The sequence below is a fragment of the Dromaius novaehollandiae genome, chromosome 10 (genome assembly GCF_036370855.1).
Source record: "Dromaius novaehollandiae isolate bDroNov1 chromosome 10, bDroNov1.hap1, whole genome shotgun sequence".
NCBI lineage: Eukaryota > Metazoa > Chordata > Aves > Casuariiformes > Dromaiidae > Dromaius > Dromaius novaehollandiae.
In genome coordinates this window covers 15,916,885-15,937,325 of record NC_088107.1, presented here as the reverse complement: position 1 = coordinate 15,937,325, position 20,441 = coordinate 15,916,885, and the positions used below count along the sequence as shown (strand labels likewise).

Genomic DNA, 20,441 nt, shown 5'->3' with positions numbered 1-20,441 from the left:
GCTTGGGAGAGAAAAGCTGTGACAGGGAGATCCTAGCGATGCACAGGGAGGGCATGGCTGTTTCACAGAAACCACGGTAATTACAAATGTGGCATACTGCACAGAATATTAACGTGATGTGACACAACTGAAATCAGCAAAGGTGGTCCAGTGCTGTTTCTCCTGCACAATTTACACTCCTCAGCTGAATCCACTTGATCATGGCTGAAGTTTGTTTGCTGGTTGTACTACAGCTGTGTGAGAGAACCTGGTTCTGGGAGAGACTATACTTGAGTGTTTACCTTCTGAGAGCAAAGCTGTTTTGGCACTTCAGTCCTTAGCTGGCTTTGGGCACTGTTGCTCCAGATTGTAGGGATCCTAGACTTACTGTAGGGAAAGAGCCTTCTCTGTCTGTAATCCTGTGAGCAATCCTGACTGAAGAGTTCCTCGGGCCCTATAGTTCCTACTCTACTGTGTTGTCTGGCAAAGGCAGAAGAGAATGGACGCCTTGTGTTAGGTCTTCTGTTCTTCACTCTTTGTAGTTTGTACAATCGAAACATTTAAATACACAGTTGCTGGCCTCATTGAAATCATCTGATTTTTTTTCTTTTTTTTAATAAAACCTGTACAGCCATTATCCATAGAAGGAAGCAGAAGATTGCAAATAGGTCCATAGAGTCCGAAGGGCAGTCACAAACACTCCGCATCTGATGCGGACATAGCCACAGTCAAATCTCTAATGCATTCATTGTCTCTAGGCTGATACTGAGCTTGTATCACAATCTTCAGCTGCATAAAATTAGATTCAAGCCCTCCTGGAACTCTTCAGCTGATAATTGCTTACTGAGATCAGTGTATTTGGGCCAGGTTTTGTGAGCCATAGCAGCAGTTACTTAGCAATTTTGCTGGTTATCAGTGAACGGGGAGAAAAGGCCGTAGGGTCACACCACAGACCTGCATGCTGTCAGCAGGCCTCTGTGTCCTCGTCAGGATGTTCAGGGTAATAGACTAATGGGTCATTCCAGTGTAATGAATTTCTTCTGACTGCATTTGTATTAAATTGTATGAATTTCTCGTAACCTACCTTGCTCAGCAGAGTGACTAGAGAATGGGTAACCTTAAGAGATGGAAGCATCGGAGAGTGAAAGTATATATTCTGCTGAGCCATGTGGAGTCTCCTGTGATTAAGTATTGCCCTTGCATGTTAGATAGGGGTTTTCCTCAAGATTCCAGTGTTTATAACTTGGAAAAGGAAAGGGACAGTTCAACGCTACCGGCCAGTTTAAAAAACATACAAACAGGAAAAGATGAGGTGGCGGGATTTTTTTGAGGGCAGGATTGGTAAGCTGAAAAAGGATGTAGAATAAAAAAGTATTCAAATATGTTGTTGGTAAGCCCTTGGTTCTGGTGTTGCTCTATTTCAAGGAGATCTATAGGGAAAAATTATTGTGAACAGTTTAGAGGTTTTTAAACTGTTAATCTAGAAGGATATTTCTACATGGCAGTTCATAAGCAGATGTCAGCTTGCTTCGTTGTTCTGCTGGGTTAACTAAGATCATGTAGCTGCCTTAGCTTGGCACTGACCCCAAACAAATATATTCTGTTTCAGCAGTGCCTTACAGCATGCCAGCAGCAGGTTTGTGGCTGGTAGTTTTTGAGATCATGTACAAAGAAACTCTGTCTTCTTATAAAATAGCATTTAGATATATTCAAAGATGTATTGTGATTCAAGAAAACAAACTGAATGGTTAAATAGGATTGCCCGACACCAACATTTGTTGGGTATGGATCCTATTTCTGGGATTCCTCCCCCACCCCCTGTGTGGACTGCGCTGGTGCTCTGGTAAGTCTGAGTGATTTGTGTGTCCGAAAGCAGCTCTCCAGCTCTCTTTCATCATGCTTGAGTAGTGATCATAAAAGCTCATGGTCTAAGCAACTAGATGCAGTTGCAAGATGAGATATTTGTCTTTTAGGGCAGTATATCATACCCAAACATCTCCTCTTGGTTCCTTTTTGAGGAGAGAACAGTGGGATTTTCATGGACTGCATTCTGTCAGCTGGATCACAGTGGCTGTGACTGGGACTTTCTTCTTATTGTAAAAGGATAACTGTGTGCTGAGTGAAATATGGAAATACTCAGTGAGAGCAGAAATACACAAGTGATAACTTTTAGCTTAAGTAGTCTCTGAAATCCACTGGTGTTGGGTATCCCCGAAGCTGTGAAATTGACAGAAAGGAAATTTGAAACTGTTTTGGAATGTGAGGGAAGGGTGGGTTTTTAAAGATATTTGCAATTTTTATATAAATGTTAACAAATGGAGTTTCCTGGTTTGATGCCAACATAGTTTTATACTTATTTTGCTTAAACCTGATCAGTTCTGTTGCTGTCGTAAAGCATATTGCTAATGTTATGTGCCTGAAAGCCTGAGCGTGAGTAGGAATTTGGAAGGATTAGGACACCTACTAGTGGTCAGTGTTGGGACGGGTTTGTAGATCTTTGTTTCAAACTGTTAGATTTCCTTATAGGAGACAGTTTTCTGTGAGGTAACAGTAGAAGATAGACTTGAGATGTGGCTGGAATTATCTAGGCCAACTGATTGTTTTGTCATGTAAGTGAACATTGTAGACGTTTGTCTTAACACACCGGCAATCTCCTCTATTATATAGAGCATGTGAGAGAGCTTGTTTACTTTTTCTTAATTTAGTGGTTTGTTTTCACCTTTACGTTGACATCCAGTAGTCCCCGCCTCATGATCAGCACTCAGCAGCCTCCGTCAGCTTTATGAACCCCTCCAATTGGTATTAGTTAGAAATGCAGCCCTGTGCTAATGGGGAGATATGATATAAAGCAAGCTTACTCGGAGTGCTTCCTAGATGTCTGCTTTTGAAGGCATTTTCAATCATATGTGGAATTCAGGAAGGCCCCAGGGACAACATCTGCTGCTTCACCACTTGCTCTTGGTTTCTGTTTAACTCTTAAGCACCTAGATCAGATCAGTTTTCCTCACAGGTGCCTCCACAGCTGTTGGGCTTTATTTCCTTTTGAATTTGGTACCTGATCAGATGAACCACGTAACACTAATGGATCTACTCAGTTCTTCCTGGCTCTTTGATGAACTCTGCTAAAGTCACTAATACAAAATTCTTTGTGTAATCCAGAAGAGATGGCTTTTAGAGTATGTTATATCTTAATATGCTTGCTAGATCAAAAGTTGCAAATCTTGTCACTTCCTCATGTAGTGTTTAATTTGAAAATGAGCAAATGTCATTTCACAGTTTATGTATTTTAACTTCAGGCTAGCCATTCAAAACAAGAAAAGTTAAAAGAATAGGTCTTTATTTTTGAGAACACTCTGAAGATTGTACCCTTTTAAGAGGTTTCTCTTCAATGAATAATATAGAATGCTGGTCTGGTGAAGTGTTCAGGAAAATTGAAAGCACTTGTGCTCCCCAAAGCAACTTGGAAAGTTTTCTTTACTTTTCTAAGATGCTTTAAATTCTGAATCATCTTTAGAATGGTTTTTCTCCGTAAATCTTAACATACTGACTTTAAACTTACTGAATTCTGCATAAGAGCAAACTTGTTTTAGGTAGCAATTTCTAGAACTTGGGTTACTTTAATTTACTTTTAAAGCTGTGGAATGATTATTTTCCTTACTTTAACATTTGCTTTAAACTGTTCTATAGATAGTTTGTATAAAGAATGCAGACTTCTGTTGTTAGACTTCTGTTTCTGTTTCTTAAGTTTCTTGATCCGTTGACCAAATAGCATGGGCAATGCCTATGAACTGTTGAATGAAATCACAATTTCTTGTTTAGTTTTACTTTTTATAGTGGCAGAACTAACTGGTGAACCAACATCTATTGTAGTTAGGGAGCACTTGTTGGATTCTTCCTTCTATGATTTTTTTGAGTCAACTCAGCTAAATTTAATGTAGTATATTTCTTAGTGATCTAAGATATGGGGTATCAAAATATACCAGCTTCATTTTGAATGTGCTATTTTCATCTTTTGAATAACAATCTACTACTTACTTCTCAGATGTAAAACAGCTAGAATTTAATGAAACTGAAATCCAGTCTGCCAAAAAAAAATTGCTATGAATCTATATCAGCAAATTTTTTAGGGCGTGCATGTTCAATAGGAGCTTTGTGATCGCTAGTGTAACTTGTCACTCCTGTAAAGCCATAATTTGAATGATGTGTAATTGAAAGATTGTTTAAATTAAAAGGAAAAAAAAGAAAGTCACATACCTGGCTGATGCTTCACTTCTAAAGCACAGATTTCTTATGGGAGCCCAGCCCCTCTCAGTACCATAAAATAAAAATAGATATAAGAGTTCCTTGTTATTTTCTTTGCGAATATTCTACCGCTTTATTAATCTGTTCTGGCAAATTTGATACACTTTTCATGTAGTCATAGGATATCTCCCACCCTCTTAAGAGTGCTAAGATACCGTTAGACCTAAACTTACTCTGCCCAGACGCTTCTGCCTGTGTGTAAAATGCAACTCACTTGAATGGCTAATGAGATGTATGTGGCAACCCATCCCTTGTTTTATAGCAACAGATTGTGCCCATATGCACTGGAAGTTGTTATACTTTACAGAACATGTTCCTGCAAAGGAACTTGCCTGCTCTGTAGGAGACGCAGCTAGGACTCGCCTGCTGAGAAACAAGACCTGCTCACGGAAACTGCTGCCAGATGCTCTCCCCCAGGAGCAGTTGGGAGCTAGCAGAAGTCCCTGTGCCACATGATTTGTTCTGGCAGTGGCAGCAGCAGCTTGCTTTTACTCCCTGCTGTCCCTAGGAGGAGATCCGTAGGCATGCGCTACATAGCGTCTACACTTCCAACGTGATAGGAATGTATTGCAAGCCGCACGGGGAAAACAGTGACTGCCGCAGCCAGCTTAGTTCATCCAGTTTTCATCTCGCTACTGAGGGGCTTTTTGGAAAGAAGGCTGGTGTGAACAGTTGTATACTACTGGCTTAACTCTCCTGTCATGTAGCATTAAGCACCTTAACTCAAAATAAAATCCCGCTCCCTTAGAATGCTGAGAAACAAAATCAAATGCTGAATTTAAAAAAGGAACATGTCATCGTATTGACATTTCTGATTTATTGAGTTCTGTATTTATCATTGTAGGTGGATACAGTGGTGATAATACTTTAAAAGGGGCAATAGTAGAATAAATTTGATGCTGAGATTTAGAGCCATTTCCAACATAGAAAATAGCTACACCAGGCTGGCTATTGCTTTCCGTGTGAATTAGAAGTTATGCCAATAATTGCTTCTGGCTTTGTAAATTAAAAATTAATCTGAAGTTCGGATTGAATGTCTCTTGAATACATTGTTTTGTATTTTAGGATAATACCCGAATTGTCAGGGTGAAGATTATAGCTGGAATTGGCCTAGCCAAGAAGGATATCTTAGGAGCCAGGTAAGAATATGTGTGGTTAATGTATGAAGGGACAGCTGATGCTTCATTTTTTTTTCCACAGCTGTTTATTTTGTATAGTGGGCAGTGATCTTAGTAAATCCTGCTACGTCTCTTTCCAAAAAAATTGGAATCATTTTAACTGGTAACTTTATAAAGTGATTAGAGACTATATAAACATGAAGACATCTGTTTTCTTGCCCAAGAGTCACTTGCACAGGTATCTCATGCACTGGCAAAACAACATGTGGGAAGATTTAATTCTCTGCATGGTGAAACAGTTCTGCCATGGATGGTGTGTGTGAGGTGTGTGTATATGTGTATATAATATATGATATTTTACTTCGACTGGGCTGCAGCTAAAATAACAATAGTTCAGAAGAACTAGCTGTAAATGCTTATAAACTAAGTTCTGTCTCATCTGTGCTTTAAAGACTTGGAATGAACACAGCACTAAACACTGGTAGAAACAAGACTATTTCAGCTCAATTCATATGCAGAGGAAGAGCATCTACCACTTCTACAAATGTGGTAAACCGTGCCAGTGGCTGCAGGCTCTTGATATGCTCAAATTTAGAAGTTAGCAATCTATAAGGGAAGAAACAAAGTAGTTTAAAATGTTAACCACACTAAACATCAGACTTTGAAATGCTTTGCAGGATGTTGTTGAATTGGCAAATGGTGACATGCAGCTTGTAGTAAAACTTCCTTTTCTCCTGGCCTGTATACAGAGGGTCTAGAAAAGTACTGATGGGTGTGGTACTAGTGCTACTGTCAGCTGTTTTGGCATGTGTACAGGAATGCTGCTGTTTTAGCACTAGCAATATTATTGTTATATGTGACATTGGTGTAGCATGAGAAAAATTCTCATGTGATATTCATATTTTCCCTTAGCCAGGCAGACTCTTTCCAGTTTGTTTTTAACATATGAACTTTACTTTAAAGAAAAATAGGGCAATTTTTCCCATTGTAACTTAAACACATGAAAACTATATGCTCCTTTGCTACATGGCAAAGGGATGGCCCTTTCACCTGTGCTCATAGCCTGTGTGAGCAGTTGAATGGCTTGTGCCTTCATGGAAAGTAGAGATTTGTATAATCTGTTGCTGCTTGCAGCACAGGAAGGAAAAAAATTGAGAAAATGGGCTGTTTTAAGCAACCATATTAGATACCTTCATTAACAGAAAAATTCAGTTAAATTCAAACTCTGTGAAACTGATGCACATTTACTAAAAATACTGCATGTAGGAATAAGGAGTAGCTCAAATTCCGGATGTTTTAAAATGTTTTTTTTAATTAAAAAACAAAGCCTTAATTCTTCAAGCTTTTTCAGTCACAACTGAAGATTTTCATGTATGTCTTATAAAAATGCATTAAGATTGCAGCAATATACAGAATGTAAAGTGGCATAGCTAGTATGGACATAATCAATAACAATAATTAGATTAGTGTTATCTCAAACTATTTAGAAAATGTTTAAGTATAAGCACTTAAGATGTTCAGAAAGTACTTGGAACTCTGAATTTCGTGGCTTCTATTAGTTTAAGCCTTCTCAAACTCAACTGCTAATAATGCTAACAAAAAGGATATCTAACAACTTTCTATCTTTTTTGCTAGTGACCCGTATGTGAAAGTGACGGTGTATGATCCAGTGAACGGAGTCCTTACCAGCGTTCAAACAAAAACTATTAGAAAGGTTAGCCTTTTTATTTTTGTTCCTTGTGGGGTGTGGAAATATGCCTAACGTACCTCTTGAGTGAAAGGACATGGAAAACATTCCATGATTTATCCTGATTCTCTGTTTATGGCATTGCTTTAATATCTTCCTTTCAATAATTTATTAGTGAAAGGTAGAGAAACGTTAAGGAGGATAAGGTGAGTAGTGATTCAAAACTAAACCAGTCATGGAAATACCAGATTGTTCTCATTGTCTTAGATCTTTAATGATGTGAAATTACACAGAAAGAGACAGATTGTTACCTCTCTTCACCATCAAATTGCACACTTCACTTGAACCATGGTACTGCTGTTTTCTCTAGAATACCTGCAGGGAAAAGTCATTGTTAGTACTGGTAGCTTACTTTGTCAGCTAAGAAAATTATGTACGTGAGAGGGAAAACACTCTTCCAAATTGTTGGTCTCGGATAGTGTCTGTGGCTTATATTATGAGATGACTTCCTGTTTGTATTGGTGATTGTTAGTTTAGCTGTGATGAGGGTTCAAAGCATCGTTAGTATTTTAAAAAATAACCGAACTTGAGAGATTTGGTGGAGCAGGTGATGCTGTATTCGGTCCATCTATGCGTGGTCTGGCTAGATTACATGATTGAGCAATTAGGCATTTGTTAAGAGAGTTCATGATTTCAGTATTAACAGTGCTTGCAGGTAAGCAGTGTGGATAGTGAGGGCATCTGGACTCAGGAGAAGGCAATGGCTATTACCGAAGACATACCATAAGTTAACTGATTTGGATTGTATTATGGAGCTTTTTCTGCATCCATGGCATTAGCCAAAATCTGATAATACTTGCATAAACTGTCGTCTTTCAGCACTGTATTAAACAGCATAAGACTCCTGTCACTTTTATCTGCAAAAACAAAATTAAAGCTTTTGTGCTTTCTTTTTAAGTGCGTTATTACACAGGATGAAATAGATGTAAAACACTGAAATGGCACCAGTACCAAACTGTCAGTGTAACCAATGTTGTTTTTTTTTTCTCCCTTATATAGTCCTTAAATCCAAAGTGGAATGAAGAACTTTTATTTAGAGTGAGTATTTTTTTTTAAATCTTATTTTATATTATATATTGGATAGTCACATATTAGAAAAATACTTTCTCACTACTTGAGCTTAAAATCACAAATGCAGTCTTTATAATTAATGTTCAAATGCTCACAAATTACTTTCCATAGAAATACATTTGTTAGTGCTAAAGCTTAAAATTTAATTCTAGCACAAATAAAAATCTTACCAGCTCCTTAATCCATGCTCATGTTTTTGAGCATTCAAGGAATAAAAAAACAGTTTTGGGATAGCACCAATCTTGGTTCATCCCTTTTGATACAGGTGTGTTGCATAGTGAACACAGTATTACACTCAACCTACTGTTGCTTTAGGAGCAAGGTGTAGGTTTGCTATTTAATTTCGGTCTTGTTCTGACAGCCAGTGAGCTTGTTGGCGGAATGTGGACTGTGTTGTTCAGAACTGCAGGGTCTCGAGGACCCGCTGCAGAAGGTGAATGCTTGTGCAATGTAACCCAGCCTATGCACAGGCTCTGGCTTCTCTTTCAGAGTCTGAGCATGTTTAACAAAGTCAAATTTCTGAGATTCAAGGCGATGGTGAATTTCCCTCTTGTATCTTGAATCTTTTTTATAACTGAGTTCATACAAGCTGATGTGTAACGTCAACATCCAGCCACTGAGTTTTACTACACTGTTTTCTGCAGCATTAAAAAGCTATAATATCGGATATCTTTACATGTATGAGTATGTCTAGAAAGCAATCAATGTTTATTACAGTTTTCCATCTGATAACCTGACCAGATTGAACTCCCTAAGCGTTGCACCCTTGGGGTTGTTTTGATCCTCTTTTTCACTTTTGTTGTGCTCTTTCAGACTCTCCCTAATATTGCTTTCTCTCTCTTGATGCTTTGAGGTAGCATCCTCTTTCTTTTTGTCAGTATTCCGTAAGGAAGAAGACGGATCATTCCCCTGCTTCTGTTTGGTATTCCTTTTTTGACTGAAAATTGTTTTAGTTCTCTTTGCTATAGCATTATACTAAGACTTTTATTGAAACATTTATCAGTGATTTTTCAGTGCTTTACTGAATCGCCAATTTTAGTTGTCTCCTCTATGTAGATGACATTCATTCTTTGTTCCCATATATATTGTATCGAACTTGGCCATATTAAACCAGTTTGGTAGATTGAGTTAAACCACTGGATTTAAATCTTGCACAGAAAATCAGCTTGTAATTTGCTAGTCTTCCATTTATAAAATTTATCAGAAATATTTTTACATTATATGCCTCATTTGAAATACTGAACCATGTCACATGAATGGGTCCTTGATGAATGATCTACTAGCAGCCCAATTTATTTATGTTGTCTCACTTAAATTTTTTGTGAGACTTTTTTTTTTTTTTTTTTTTTTTTTTTTTTTACTAAGCAATATTTGGTACGTTAGTGTGATATATTGTGTGTTCAATTCAGTGTAGTTTAGATTCTCTAATAATGGTACCATGTAATACAAAGACATGTATCTTGAATCATCTATATTCTCCCTCTTCATCTGCCTTTTATCAATAAGATGCACAATCTTTTTTTTTTTCCTTCTTTATAGCAACACCTGTTTTTTCAAGGTCCATGTTGATGGTGTAATTAAGTTCAGAAAAGAGTTCTTTTTTCTAAGAGAGACACCCTTCTTCACTGGAATTTTTTTCATCTTGGATGGAAGCTCTAGGCTTTGTTTTGTTTCATTTTTCTGGATTATTGGATTTCTCTTGTTCTGTTAATAATTTAAAGAATTCCAGTTTCATGCTATGATACTTTATTGCTCTAAGAACAGTTATCAAGATCCTTTTGGACCCCTAATATGGCCTATGATTCTAGTTAACAGGATATATTTGCATACACTGAGATGCAATTGCTCAAGAATCAGTGTTACAATCTAGATGCCAAGATCATTCAGTTACTTTAATTATAAAAGTCTATTTTGTGTAATTCAGAAACTTAAATTATCTTCATATGTTAAATTAGGGTAGCTCATTTCTGCTCAGATAGTCAAAATAGATCAAGTATTTTATCTTTGTCAGCAAGGGTTTGTTCAAGCATCCAAAGGATAAAGAGATTCCTTATCAAATATCCGGCATCCTCTACTACATATCATAAATTTTCACATAACTTGCTTTCTGTGAGCAGCAATTCTTGACAGCTGTAACAGCTGTTCTTATTTTCAGTGCAGGAGAGCAGTCTTTTATCCTGTAATCAAAATGACTCCTAAGCAGAAACACTTATTACTGTGGTCAAGAAATGTTTTAAAGAAAATGCGTAGTAACCATGGCTCTCTGAGGATTTAGCCTGCTTCTTCTGCTCTTTTCTTAACATTTTGAAATCTTGACTGAGGGTTTTTTTGCTTGTAAACGTGTGACATGTAGCATGTAAACATGTATACATTTAACATTTGAGACAGCTTTTAAACTTTGTTGGGACAAATACTGCCTGTGAGGAACATGGAGACAGGAGTACATACTTACAGACAATTGAAAATGCTCATCTTCCAGAATATGGATCTGATGGATTATTTTTTTGTAAAAACAAGGTTACATTGTCAGTTATAATCCTGAGCTCACTTACCAAGTTCTGTGAAAAACTGTCATGTTTGATTTTGCATTTTTTAGTCCTGTGTGTACTCCCCCATGTAAATTTGGACACTTTGCTAAATAAGACAAATGCTGAAATCTATTTTAGCTAATAATTAGCACCTTTCTTTTTCCTAGGTTAATCCTCAGAAACACAGACTCCTTTTTGAAGTATTTGATGAAAACCGTCTGGTAGGTCTTTTTGCATTAATATTGCACTTTGTTAAAGACTTGGGTGAAAATAAGTTCATCTGAATGCAACGGATTAAAATAACAAATTTTTAAAGTTTATTTAAAAAATTAAAGGCATGTCTGACTGAGTTACTTATCTGACATTAATGCAGTTTGTGATTCTCTGAAGCAATAATATTACTTAACTTTTAACTTGCTTTAACTTGTAAAAAGTCATTCTTTTACAGTGCTTCCCAAATGACATGGCCAAATCCTTCAGTGATTTTTGAAAGCTATGCACTGAATTCTCATTTTTACTACAAACAAAATAGTATTAAGAATGCAAATATCTCTGTATGTGTGTGAGAAGCCTCTTCTAAATGTGAGGAATAGTATAAAAGACAGTGTGTGCGCACATTTGTTTAAAATTCTAGCAAAAGGGCAATGGATGTTGACCTGGAAGGTAGGTGTCAGTCTCTGAATGGGAGGTCATAAGTAAGTTAGGGATAGGTTGTGTATTTATTTCCTCAGAGAAATCATAACTCCTCCTCTGACCATGCTGTCATCTTCTGTGTGAAGATGTAATCTACTGTACCTTTTATGGAGTGGCTGTTTTGTTGGAGAGTGAAAATGTCTGTAAACATAAGTACGAACTGTCTAGAAGATAAGATTTAAGAAGGAAGATGCATATTTTTTGGTTATAGGCATCTCTCAGTCCCCAGAGCATATACTTGTTGGCTGGTGGTGATACTACCTGTCCCAGGTATTTCAAGTATGGTGCTTCTGTATTTTAAAAGCAAACTTTGAGGGAGTCAATAGTAATGGTGCTTAATATGGCAGATTAAATATGATTTGTTAGGATGCTCAGATGTTCTTCTCAAGGCTATAGTAAGGGCTACCGTATATTCCTATCAGATCAAAGTATTCTGTCTGTTAGTCATTGGGACATCAGTGCTGCCCCTGGAATGTAGGAGGCGTGATTAGAAAGTCAGATTCCTCCAAATTTTGGGAAGGAAGGCTGATGCTTTCCATGTAATTTCCACCAAAAGAATTCCTTAGCATTCTCTTTCTAGTCTAGAGTAAAAAAAGTTGCTTCACCTGTTTTGTGGTAGAGGAACTTAAAAAACATGTCATTGGCATCAATTTGGAAACAGTGCCTTTTGTTTCCTGTGCCTGTGTGATTGTGTTATGATACCAAAACAGCAGAACCTGATCAGTCATTGTGTAGTTCTACAATAGTCCCTATGTTTTTTTCATCTTTTCAGTTTCCTCATTCATCAAATTGAAAAGGCTATCTCCCTATTCTCTTTTAGCTTGTTCTCTGGGTGGTGAAGTACCAAACTTCTCTCTCAGATGTCTTTAGAAAACTCTTTTAAACCAGTAAAATAGCTGCTTTACCTGTGATTGTTTGGGGTGGACAAGCTCTCCTAGTTCTGTTAGTTTGTGTTCAGTTACCAGAAGTCAAGAAAAATTGCCTTCTTGAAAGGTAGGCTCAAAACTCATCTTTTTCGAAGATGGGCTTAAATTCAAAGTCTACTGCATTGGTTATATCACCAACAGCTCAAGTTTTAAAATCTTGCTGTAAGGGCTTTGAGTCTTTTCAAAGATCACCTGTCCTGGATCTGATTTAGTAAGAGAATGCTAAATCTTTCCACTGACTTGTTGCAAACCCCTAACAGAATAAAGGACTTGAGTAGTTTGTGGAGTTCTCAGTTGTGATAGTCTTTAAAAATGTATTAGAAAAATCTCTCCTCCCGCAAGGGCAGTGATATCATTACACTGACCAAGGAAGCTGTAGTTGACTGGCTGTGCCTCTAGATTTATAGCGAAGGAGAAGTGATGTATTGAGAAATCTGACTTAAAATCTGAATCCCAAGTTACCAAAATCCGTCAGTTTCTCATATATGTAAGTATCATTTAAATAAATATCTTAAGTAAAATTGGAAGAACACTTCAGATTATCCCTGGTGGGCAGGGGGGAAGTGTTGCTTCCTTCTGCTAAAAGCAGTACCTCGCTAATAAAGTGATTGCAATTTGTTTTATATCAGACTAAAATCTAACGAACTATGTTACTAATAAATTTGTTGGAGAGAAAAGGAGCTTTAAGAAATGCATTGTTTCCTTTTTTTTTTTTCTTGCATATCTTAAAGTTTTCGGTTTTATTTTATAATATAGTGCTTAGAGTTCAAATGTAGCTTTTTGAAACTGTAACCAAAAAGCTTTTTTCACTTTTTACTTTCCTTCTCTCTTCCCCCCGCCTCTTTATAATATTTGAAGAAGCCCAGGTGGTGACATGTAATGAAATAGATGAGCTATTGTATTTGTTGGCTTTTTATGAATAAGCTAGTATTCACTTACTGCTGCATTCTGATAGCGGAATTCAAGTAAAGGAGGTTAAGTAAGCCCTGGAGTATAATTAGAAAACAAATTTGTTGCTTGCAAACAGGGTACTGCGAGTTTGATTCTTGGCTGTTACTTGGAAAGGAGGTATAAATGTTAATTTTATTGCATTCTAGCTTAAAATACAGTAAAGGTTAAATAAATACAGAGCAGAAAAAAAAATCCAGTAGTATGACCTATAAAAGTATAAATGGCCTAGTGTTCTCTTCTATTTGCGCTTTTTCAGCAGCAGCAAGTAATTTCATGTTAGTGTGGTAGAGTTTAGTACTGCATCATATATGGCTTCTGTATTCAAAAGTATGTTCATAACCGAATGTTTGTTTCTAAATAACACTTAACAGCAAGATTGTCTTTTTTCGAAAGTCCCACTAGGTGCCAGCAAAGGACCTTTTCAGACAATATGAGACACTGAAACATTTGGAGGAATTCTCAATCCTGTTACTTGTACAAGAGTTGACAGTATATTAATTTCTTTGAATGCTGATCACTTTATCAAAAAAAATTACCGCAGTAAACTGAATGTATGTGACTGCTAGTCTGTATGTAATAGATCATACAGGACAGCTTTTTTTTTCCTCCTGTGCTTGTGCTTGGTAATCATATATTTATCTTAGATGTTCAGTCTATGATTTTCATCTCAGTGTTTCAAAGTTTATGTAGCTGGTCATATATTTGCATGCCAAACCGAACTCTAATGGATGTCCATTTATTGTGGACTTCCAGCAAACAATTTCAGGTAGTTCAGTTTGGAGTGTAAGAGTCTTTTTTTCTTTCTACCATTAACAGTTTTAGTTTGGAAAAAGCTTTAAAATATATTATTGAAATTAGTAGGCTGAAAATAAGTGCCGAATTATTAATCAGAGTAATTGTTGTGGTTCTAATTCAGTTGCATCGCACTGAAAAATATTAAACAGTTGACAGGAGAGGTTTCTACTATGTGCACATCTGTACGAAGAGTCATTACTTAACAGCGTTTAGATTGAGATGCCTAGTTTTTGCAGGTTTTATTTAAATAGCATAGAAAAATATTTTTTTAAGGGAAGAGGCATATTTCACTGGTTTATGCATAATTCAGACCTCAGCAGTTTGCTAGCATGGTTACTATTTGGAAATTCAATCCTAGACTTGATACTCAATTATATGGGACTTCATTCCTACCAACTTCCTGTAATTCTAAACCTATGGGTAAAAATATTAGTAGTCATACGCTGCTGGGGAAAGTACGGACACATTGACTCAGCTAGTGCAGCTGCAGCAGGAGTTGCTCTTTTAAACTTGAAGTACTGGGAGTTTATTATTGTATTCATTTATGCAAATTACCGAAGGTAGGATTGAAACAAGATCAGCAGTGTTTGTCAGTGTGTTGCAGCTGAGGTCGTTGGAACGTAAGTGCTTTGTAAATGAATGCTTTCTGACTACAAGCAGTCAAAGACGGTCCAGAAACTGCAGTTCAACGAATGGCTGACTTATTTCAAGAGGTACTTTTTTTTTTTTTTTTTTTTTCCCTCCCTGCTAGTATTTTGTAGAAATCAGGACAAAGACTGCAACTTTTATGGGCTTTTACTCTTGTAATATACTAGATCTAGGTTCTGTGCAACTGCCTGTAGCCTTTATGCTGAAGGATCTTTGTGGTTTTCATTTGCTAACATGCGTGGAAATGAGAACAAATGGCACGACAGTTAAGATTGCATTTTGCAACCCGGAGAAGCAACACGGATCCATTATCAGAAACCTCTGAAGATGTTTTGGATAGTAACAATCTCACGTACTTCAAAAAAACATCACAGAATTCTGCACCTAATATTGTACAACTGAAGCCAATTCCTAGACAAGTTGCCTATGCACCTATAATGCAGGAAATAATTAATCAACAAGAAAATGCAACTATTTCTTCATTACAAAAAAAAAGGAGCACCTCACTGCACATTTCTCTGCAGTCTAGAAAGTATAATGGATGTTTTCAGCCTGGTGATGGTGTAGCTACTAGTGAAGACGCTTCATTCATCAGTATTGGTAATGAAGGGAATTGTGGCACTAGAACTGTGATCGATCATCGATCTAATGATAGCCATCTGAGCAGTACTGCTCTGTGCAGTGGCAGTCTCGGCAGTATCGCAGCCAGTGACAATGGATCCTTCAGTAGTGCTGGCAGTGACTATGGATCGTGTACAAGTACTACAAGTGATGGAGGTTCATATACTAACAGTATCATCAGCGACAGTAGTAGTTGTACTCTTTCGATAGGGGATGGTACTTTCTGTAATAATGTTGTATATGGCAATTCTTCATATAGAAACATCGCAAACAAATGTAAACCCTGTAGGAACAGCTCATCTCAGGAAACTCTGTGTAGAAGTAATGCTACTTTTGACCAGGACACTTTGTCAGTGAGGAAGAAAACTAAAATTCCACTGCGACGTTGTTCATCGTTGGTAATCTTTCCTAGGAGTCCTTCCAGTACTCCTCCAGCTTCTCCAGTAAACTCAGGTCAGTTACCACAGAGAGGGGTCTATCAAACATCACATAAACTAGTTATTTCTCCTAGCGAGCCAGCAGAAAAAGAAGATCAAACCATTCCCAAGGGATTCCTTTCAACAGCGGTCAATGGACTTCGACTGTCTAAAACAGCTTGCTCTTCTGGCACAGTTAGAGACGTTCGACCACTTTACTTGAATAGTTCATTGCAGGACAAAAGTCAAATTTTGAATAGTTCTGAGCAGGCAACTTGTGAAGAAGTATCTGATGGCTTCTCTTGTATTTCAGTTCATCTCACTCAAAGAGCATTTGCACCAAGTAGTGAAATGGTTAATGGCTGTTGCAGTCCAGAGTTAAATCTGAACTCCAGTGCAAAATATCCTCATATAAAACTGGCACGTAGCACATCTGCATGTTCACCCTCAAAAATAGATTCAGAATTTCAGATTAATATAAATGAACTAGGAAGACCGAATGCACAGATGAGCAGAACCCACCATGTTTTGCAAAGAAGTGTTTCATTAGAAGGCTCATGTCAAAAAGTTTCCTGCTGTTTATCCAGTCTTAAATACAAGTGTCAAAATGCAAGGACGTCTCAGTTGCACATACAGTTCAAACCCGGGAATGAAGCAAAAACAAGTGGTGTTAAGAAAAGACATGGAACTTCTAAAAGGGAATTGTCTAGCAGTTCTTTGTGGAGGCCCCATAAGGTGAGTGTTGTGGTTTATAGTAAAATCTGACAGTATTTTACAAATTAAAGTTAGTTGGAAAATAATGAATTCCATAATGAAGACTTAAACCCAGCTATTTAAGAATTTCCTAATGGTGTCAAACTGTCACCATTAGGAAGTTAATACTATCTGTAATGCTTGATTTTTAGATTTGTTTTTTAGACTATAGTACCTTTTGGTGAATAGTTCTTACAGTGAAATACCTGTATTTGATGCATTATAAATCATAATTTCCTGTTTACATGAACTTGAAGGGAATTTCTTGTCTAGTTATTTAGACATTTAAATTAAAAAACTTCATCTGCAATTTAGTTACAGCTTAAGTACATAAATTATATGTTCAATAAACTGATAGTTATTGAAATAATTTGCATATAAAATGTGTAAAAATTAATAGATTACTATAGTATCTTTTAGGTTTATTTAGATAAGCTTTACTTTACGGAACAGTTTGCTGTATGTAGAATTAAAGATAAGTCATATTTGAGCAGAGGAACTGTAAATACCATTTGTTTCTGTATACACCCTGAACCACAGGAATTTTCAGAGTTTCCTCTCCTTTTTTTTCTTCCAACCACTGGTTCAGCCTGAGCAGTACACTGTAACTTAATACCTCTCCCAACAACATTGCCGTCCAAATTATAGTACTTGAATCTAGAAGGCCTATATTAAATATATTTTTTTGGTAATGAAACTCACTTCCAACTAAGATTCAGAAATGTGTTTGCTCTTATTAACTCTTGAGGCAGTTTATATTGGTAGTACAGCTTAAGCCACAGGAAAGGTGGATTTAAAAACTTCTAAAATAACTTCACAAGGATTTAAAAGATCTGAATATTACATATTGGTTTAATCTTGAACACTGATAAAAATGTGTCAGTATTTATAAAAATGATTTGATGAAATTTTATGACCTCATTCTCCAAGAATCAACACTACTACCCTTTAACTAACTTGCTGGTAAAAGCAAAGGGTTTTCTGCCAAAGATCTATAGTTATGACAGTGACTTTTTAAACTAGTAATCTTACCTTGAAATACTATCCTGTAATTTTCAGTCTATCATTCCCTTTACTTAGGGCATTGCCTGATGATTCCACACTTCTTGAATTCTCTGGAGTTTTGTTTTGCTTTTCAATTAACAAGAGTTAGAGAAAAATGCATTTTTCTTATGAAATTTTGATCTCAGCATAAGCTTCATGATCACAAGGGGATCACAAGTAATTACCATGCATATTGTTCGGGGATTCCTATTCCCAAAATCAAACTGTAAATCTGATGGCAAAAACCACAGTAAGCACAAATAGATCATGAAATACTTTAAGTTGTCTGGATCTAGTTATTTTAAAAAAGAATATTCAAAAATTGCAAGCCTGTTGAGTCATGCCTTTCAAGTACATTTCTCTCACATGTGCACAGTTAGCTTTTGGTTAATGGCAGTTGTTATCTAATAATAAGTAGTAAGTTTTAGTAAACTCAAATTAGATAGAATCCCAGTTCAGGAAAACAAAACTTTGTTAGTAAACATTTCCAGAAAACCTCACAGCACAATGGACTGAAAATAAATTGTTTCAGTTCCCAGGAGCTGTGTTCACAATGGATTATCATAAAATCAAAGGAGACTTAACTTTTAAAGCACTTGGTAACATGCTTCTGTGATAGAAGAACATTTTTAATGTAATAGTCTGGCAGCATGTTTCAAACTTCCTAAATTCTTAAAATTTCCCCTTCTGGCTAGGTGAAAGACAAATTTGGAGGGGAAGGGGGAAAAAAAAGCAGAGTCTGAATCCCAAATTGTTACGTGTATGCTGTATTCTTCATGCATTTGCAAATAGCTGGATTTGTGATGTGTTTACATATGAAATAAAAAGATGCAGAAAACTGGATGTTGAATGTCTTATAGCAATATTCAGACTTCTTTTCTCAAGGACAACAGGCACAGGTGCCTTTCAGTCCTGAAATGGCCCTTCCAATCTTAACGTAAGATTGTTTTTTATGTAACGTTCTGTAAAACAGGTTATCAGAAGGAATAAAAGAGCTCCTCCACCAAACCAAGCAAAAAACCCTTGCTGACTTTATAGCAGTTCAGCAATTGACTGGAAGAAAATGGGTATATATTATTGCACTTAGTCTTTGCGGCAAATATAATAGACTCTACGGTAATTATTTAATTATATAGTCCAGCTAATTATCATGGTGTATTGTGACTCATTTAAAAATAAACAACTCCCAAAATATTTCTCTTGACTCCAGTTAGTCTGGCCTAGTATATTGATATGCTGAGTCTGGGTTCAAATTTAACAAGTTGATACTGGAGTAGCATTTAGTAATGTCAGCTATCTGTACAGAGCAGTCATGAAATCAAATCAGTGCTTTGCGCAGAGACTGCAGAGTCTGAAGCAGCGAAAGGTCTATGCATTCTTATGTGCCTAGCTACTAGCCTTCAGCCACCTAATATCAAGTTTCCTGCCTTCTATAATCAACAGCTTGTTAAAGGCTGACTTAAAAAAAAAAAAAAAAAAAAAAAAAAAAAAAAAAGTTAGTGAGAAACACTGTTTCTGTGACAACAGGCCTTGGATGATTTTTAAATTGAAAAATACGGAGAGGCGATGGTCCACATATCACTCATACATATATTGAATGAGTTCTGTGGTAGATAGTGGAATTTCATTTATGTGAAGCAGGAGGCGGAGGTATAAAAGTGCACGATTGCAGCATTGAAGATTGTCCTTGACACTTTATTTCTGTTTCTATTATTTTTCAGTGCATACTTCTCTCGTTTAGGGTATGAGTCAGTCTAGAGCAAAGGCACTCTCCCTGTTCACGCCTGTGTTGACAGGGTAGCAGTGAGGAGGGGGACAGGTTACATGTCTTCATACATGTACAAACATTAGGTAGTAGAGAGGACAGGAGGAGCAGTTAGTACAGTTCCACTTCTTGTAGACCATAAACATACTTTAAAAAAAATGGTTATGTTAATTTCTTCCACAAGTGTGATACTGTGACTTCCCTTTTAATGGTAGCCATTCCTTCCAGATCAGGATCACTGCTGGTTAGAAAATATGAACATTGGAAGTGTACTTACAAATCTGTTTCAGCAATGATACACATTTAAAATAATTTCTTTTAAAATGAACGGAAGCATTGTGGTGTTTTTCTTTTGTTTACAAGTAATTTTACTTGAGCTTTATTGAATGAAATACACCAATACTGAAGCAAAAATCTTCAGAGGGAGTGTACAAAACACTTCTATATTGTCATTCTTCTATGAAGAAAGCTTTCAGTTGGAACTGATGAGCAATTTTCGTCAGGTTGTGGACAAACAGAACTCTACATTTGAGAAAGGGAGATACCATTTGAATCTTTCAATACTGATAGCAGAAGTAGTGTTGAATACTGTCAACCATCTCATTCATTTGAATTTGGACAAAAGCTCGTGATGGTTTGAGGGGTTATGTCTCTTTGTTAACCTGCTCTGCAGCTTATTCAAACATGCTGAGGGGACAAGAACCTGTTTCAGGAAGATCTTCATTCCTCTGGTAAGCGCTGCACCACAGGATGGTGCTTAGGCTGGGATTGTCATCTTCGCCTGCATCCTCTTGAAGTAAAGTATAGCTTCTGTCTTAGCAAAACTCCTTCACAGACTATCATGGCCCAACCCTCCCAGCCCTCAAACCATGCAGGCACATACAGCTGTTTGTTCTGCTTTGGCACGCTGCATTGAGAAAAGGGAGAAGGGGAAGACAACTGTGGCTCGTCTCCAGCCATCTCCAGCTTTACATATTTTGAGCAAAGGGGCTGTATGGCTATCAGTGTCCCAAATCTGTGCAGGGAGTGAGGCAGATGAAGCAGAAAAGATCATGTGAGCAGTACAAGGTAAATCACAAACTGA

General features: G+C 36.9%; 1 protein-coding gene across 6 annotated transcripts in view; it reads left to right on the top strand.

The window, feature by feature from the left end:
* The window catches only part of NEDD4 (NEDD4 E3 ubiquitin protein ligase), a 68,844-nt gene that overhangs the window by 10,820 nt on the left and 37,583 nt on the right, over nucleotides 1-20,441 (top strand). For 2 of the 6 annotated variants that reach the window (XM_064517407.1, XM_026113366.2), the window contains exons 2-5: nucleotides 5,347-5,420; nucleotides 7,035-7,113; nucleotides 8,146-8,184; nucleotides 10,913-10,966. In XM_064517407.1, the coding sequence (XP_064373477.1) occupies nucleotides 5,347-5,420; nucleotides 7,035-7,113; nucleotides 8,146-8,184; nucleotides 10,913-10,966 (246 nt within the window). Of the gene's footprint in view, nucleotides 1-5,346; nucleotides 5,421-7,034; nucleotides 7,114-8,139; nucleotides 8,185-10,912; nucleotides 10,967-14,704; nucleotides 16,531-19,044; nucleotides 20,426-20,441 lie in introns of those variants that run through there. The other 4 variants (XR_010390779.1, XM_064517406.1, XM_026113364.2 and 1 more) reach the window with 3 other exon arrangements.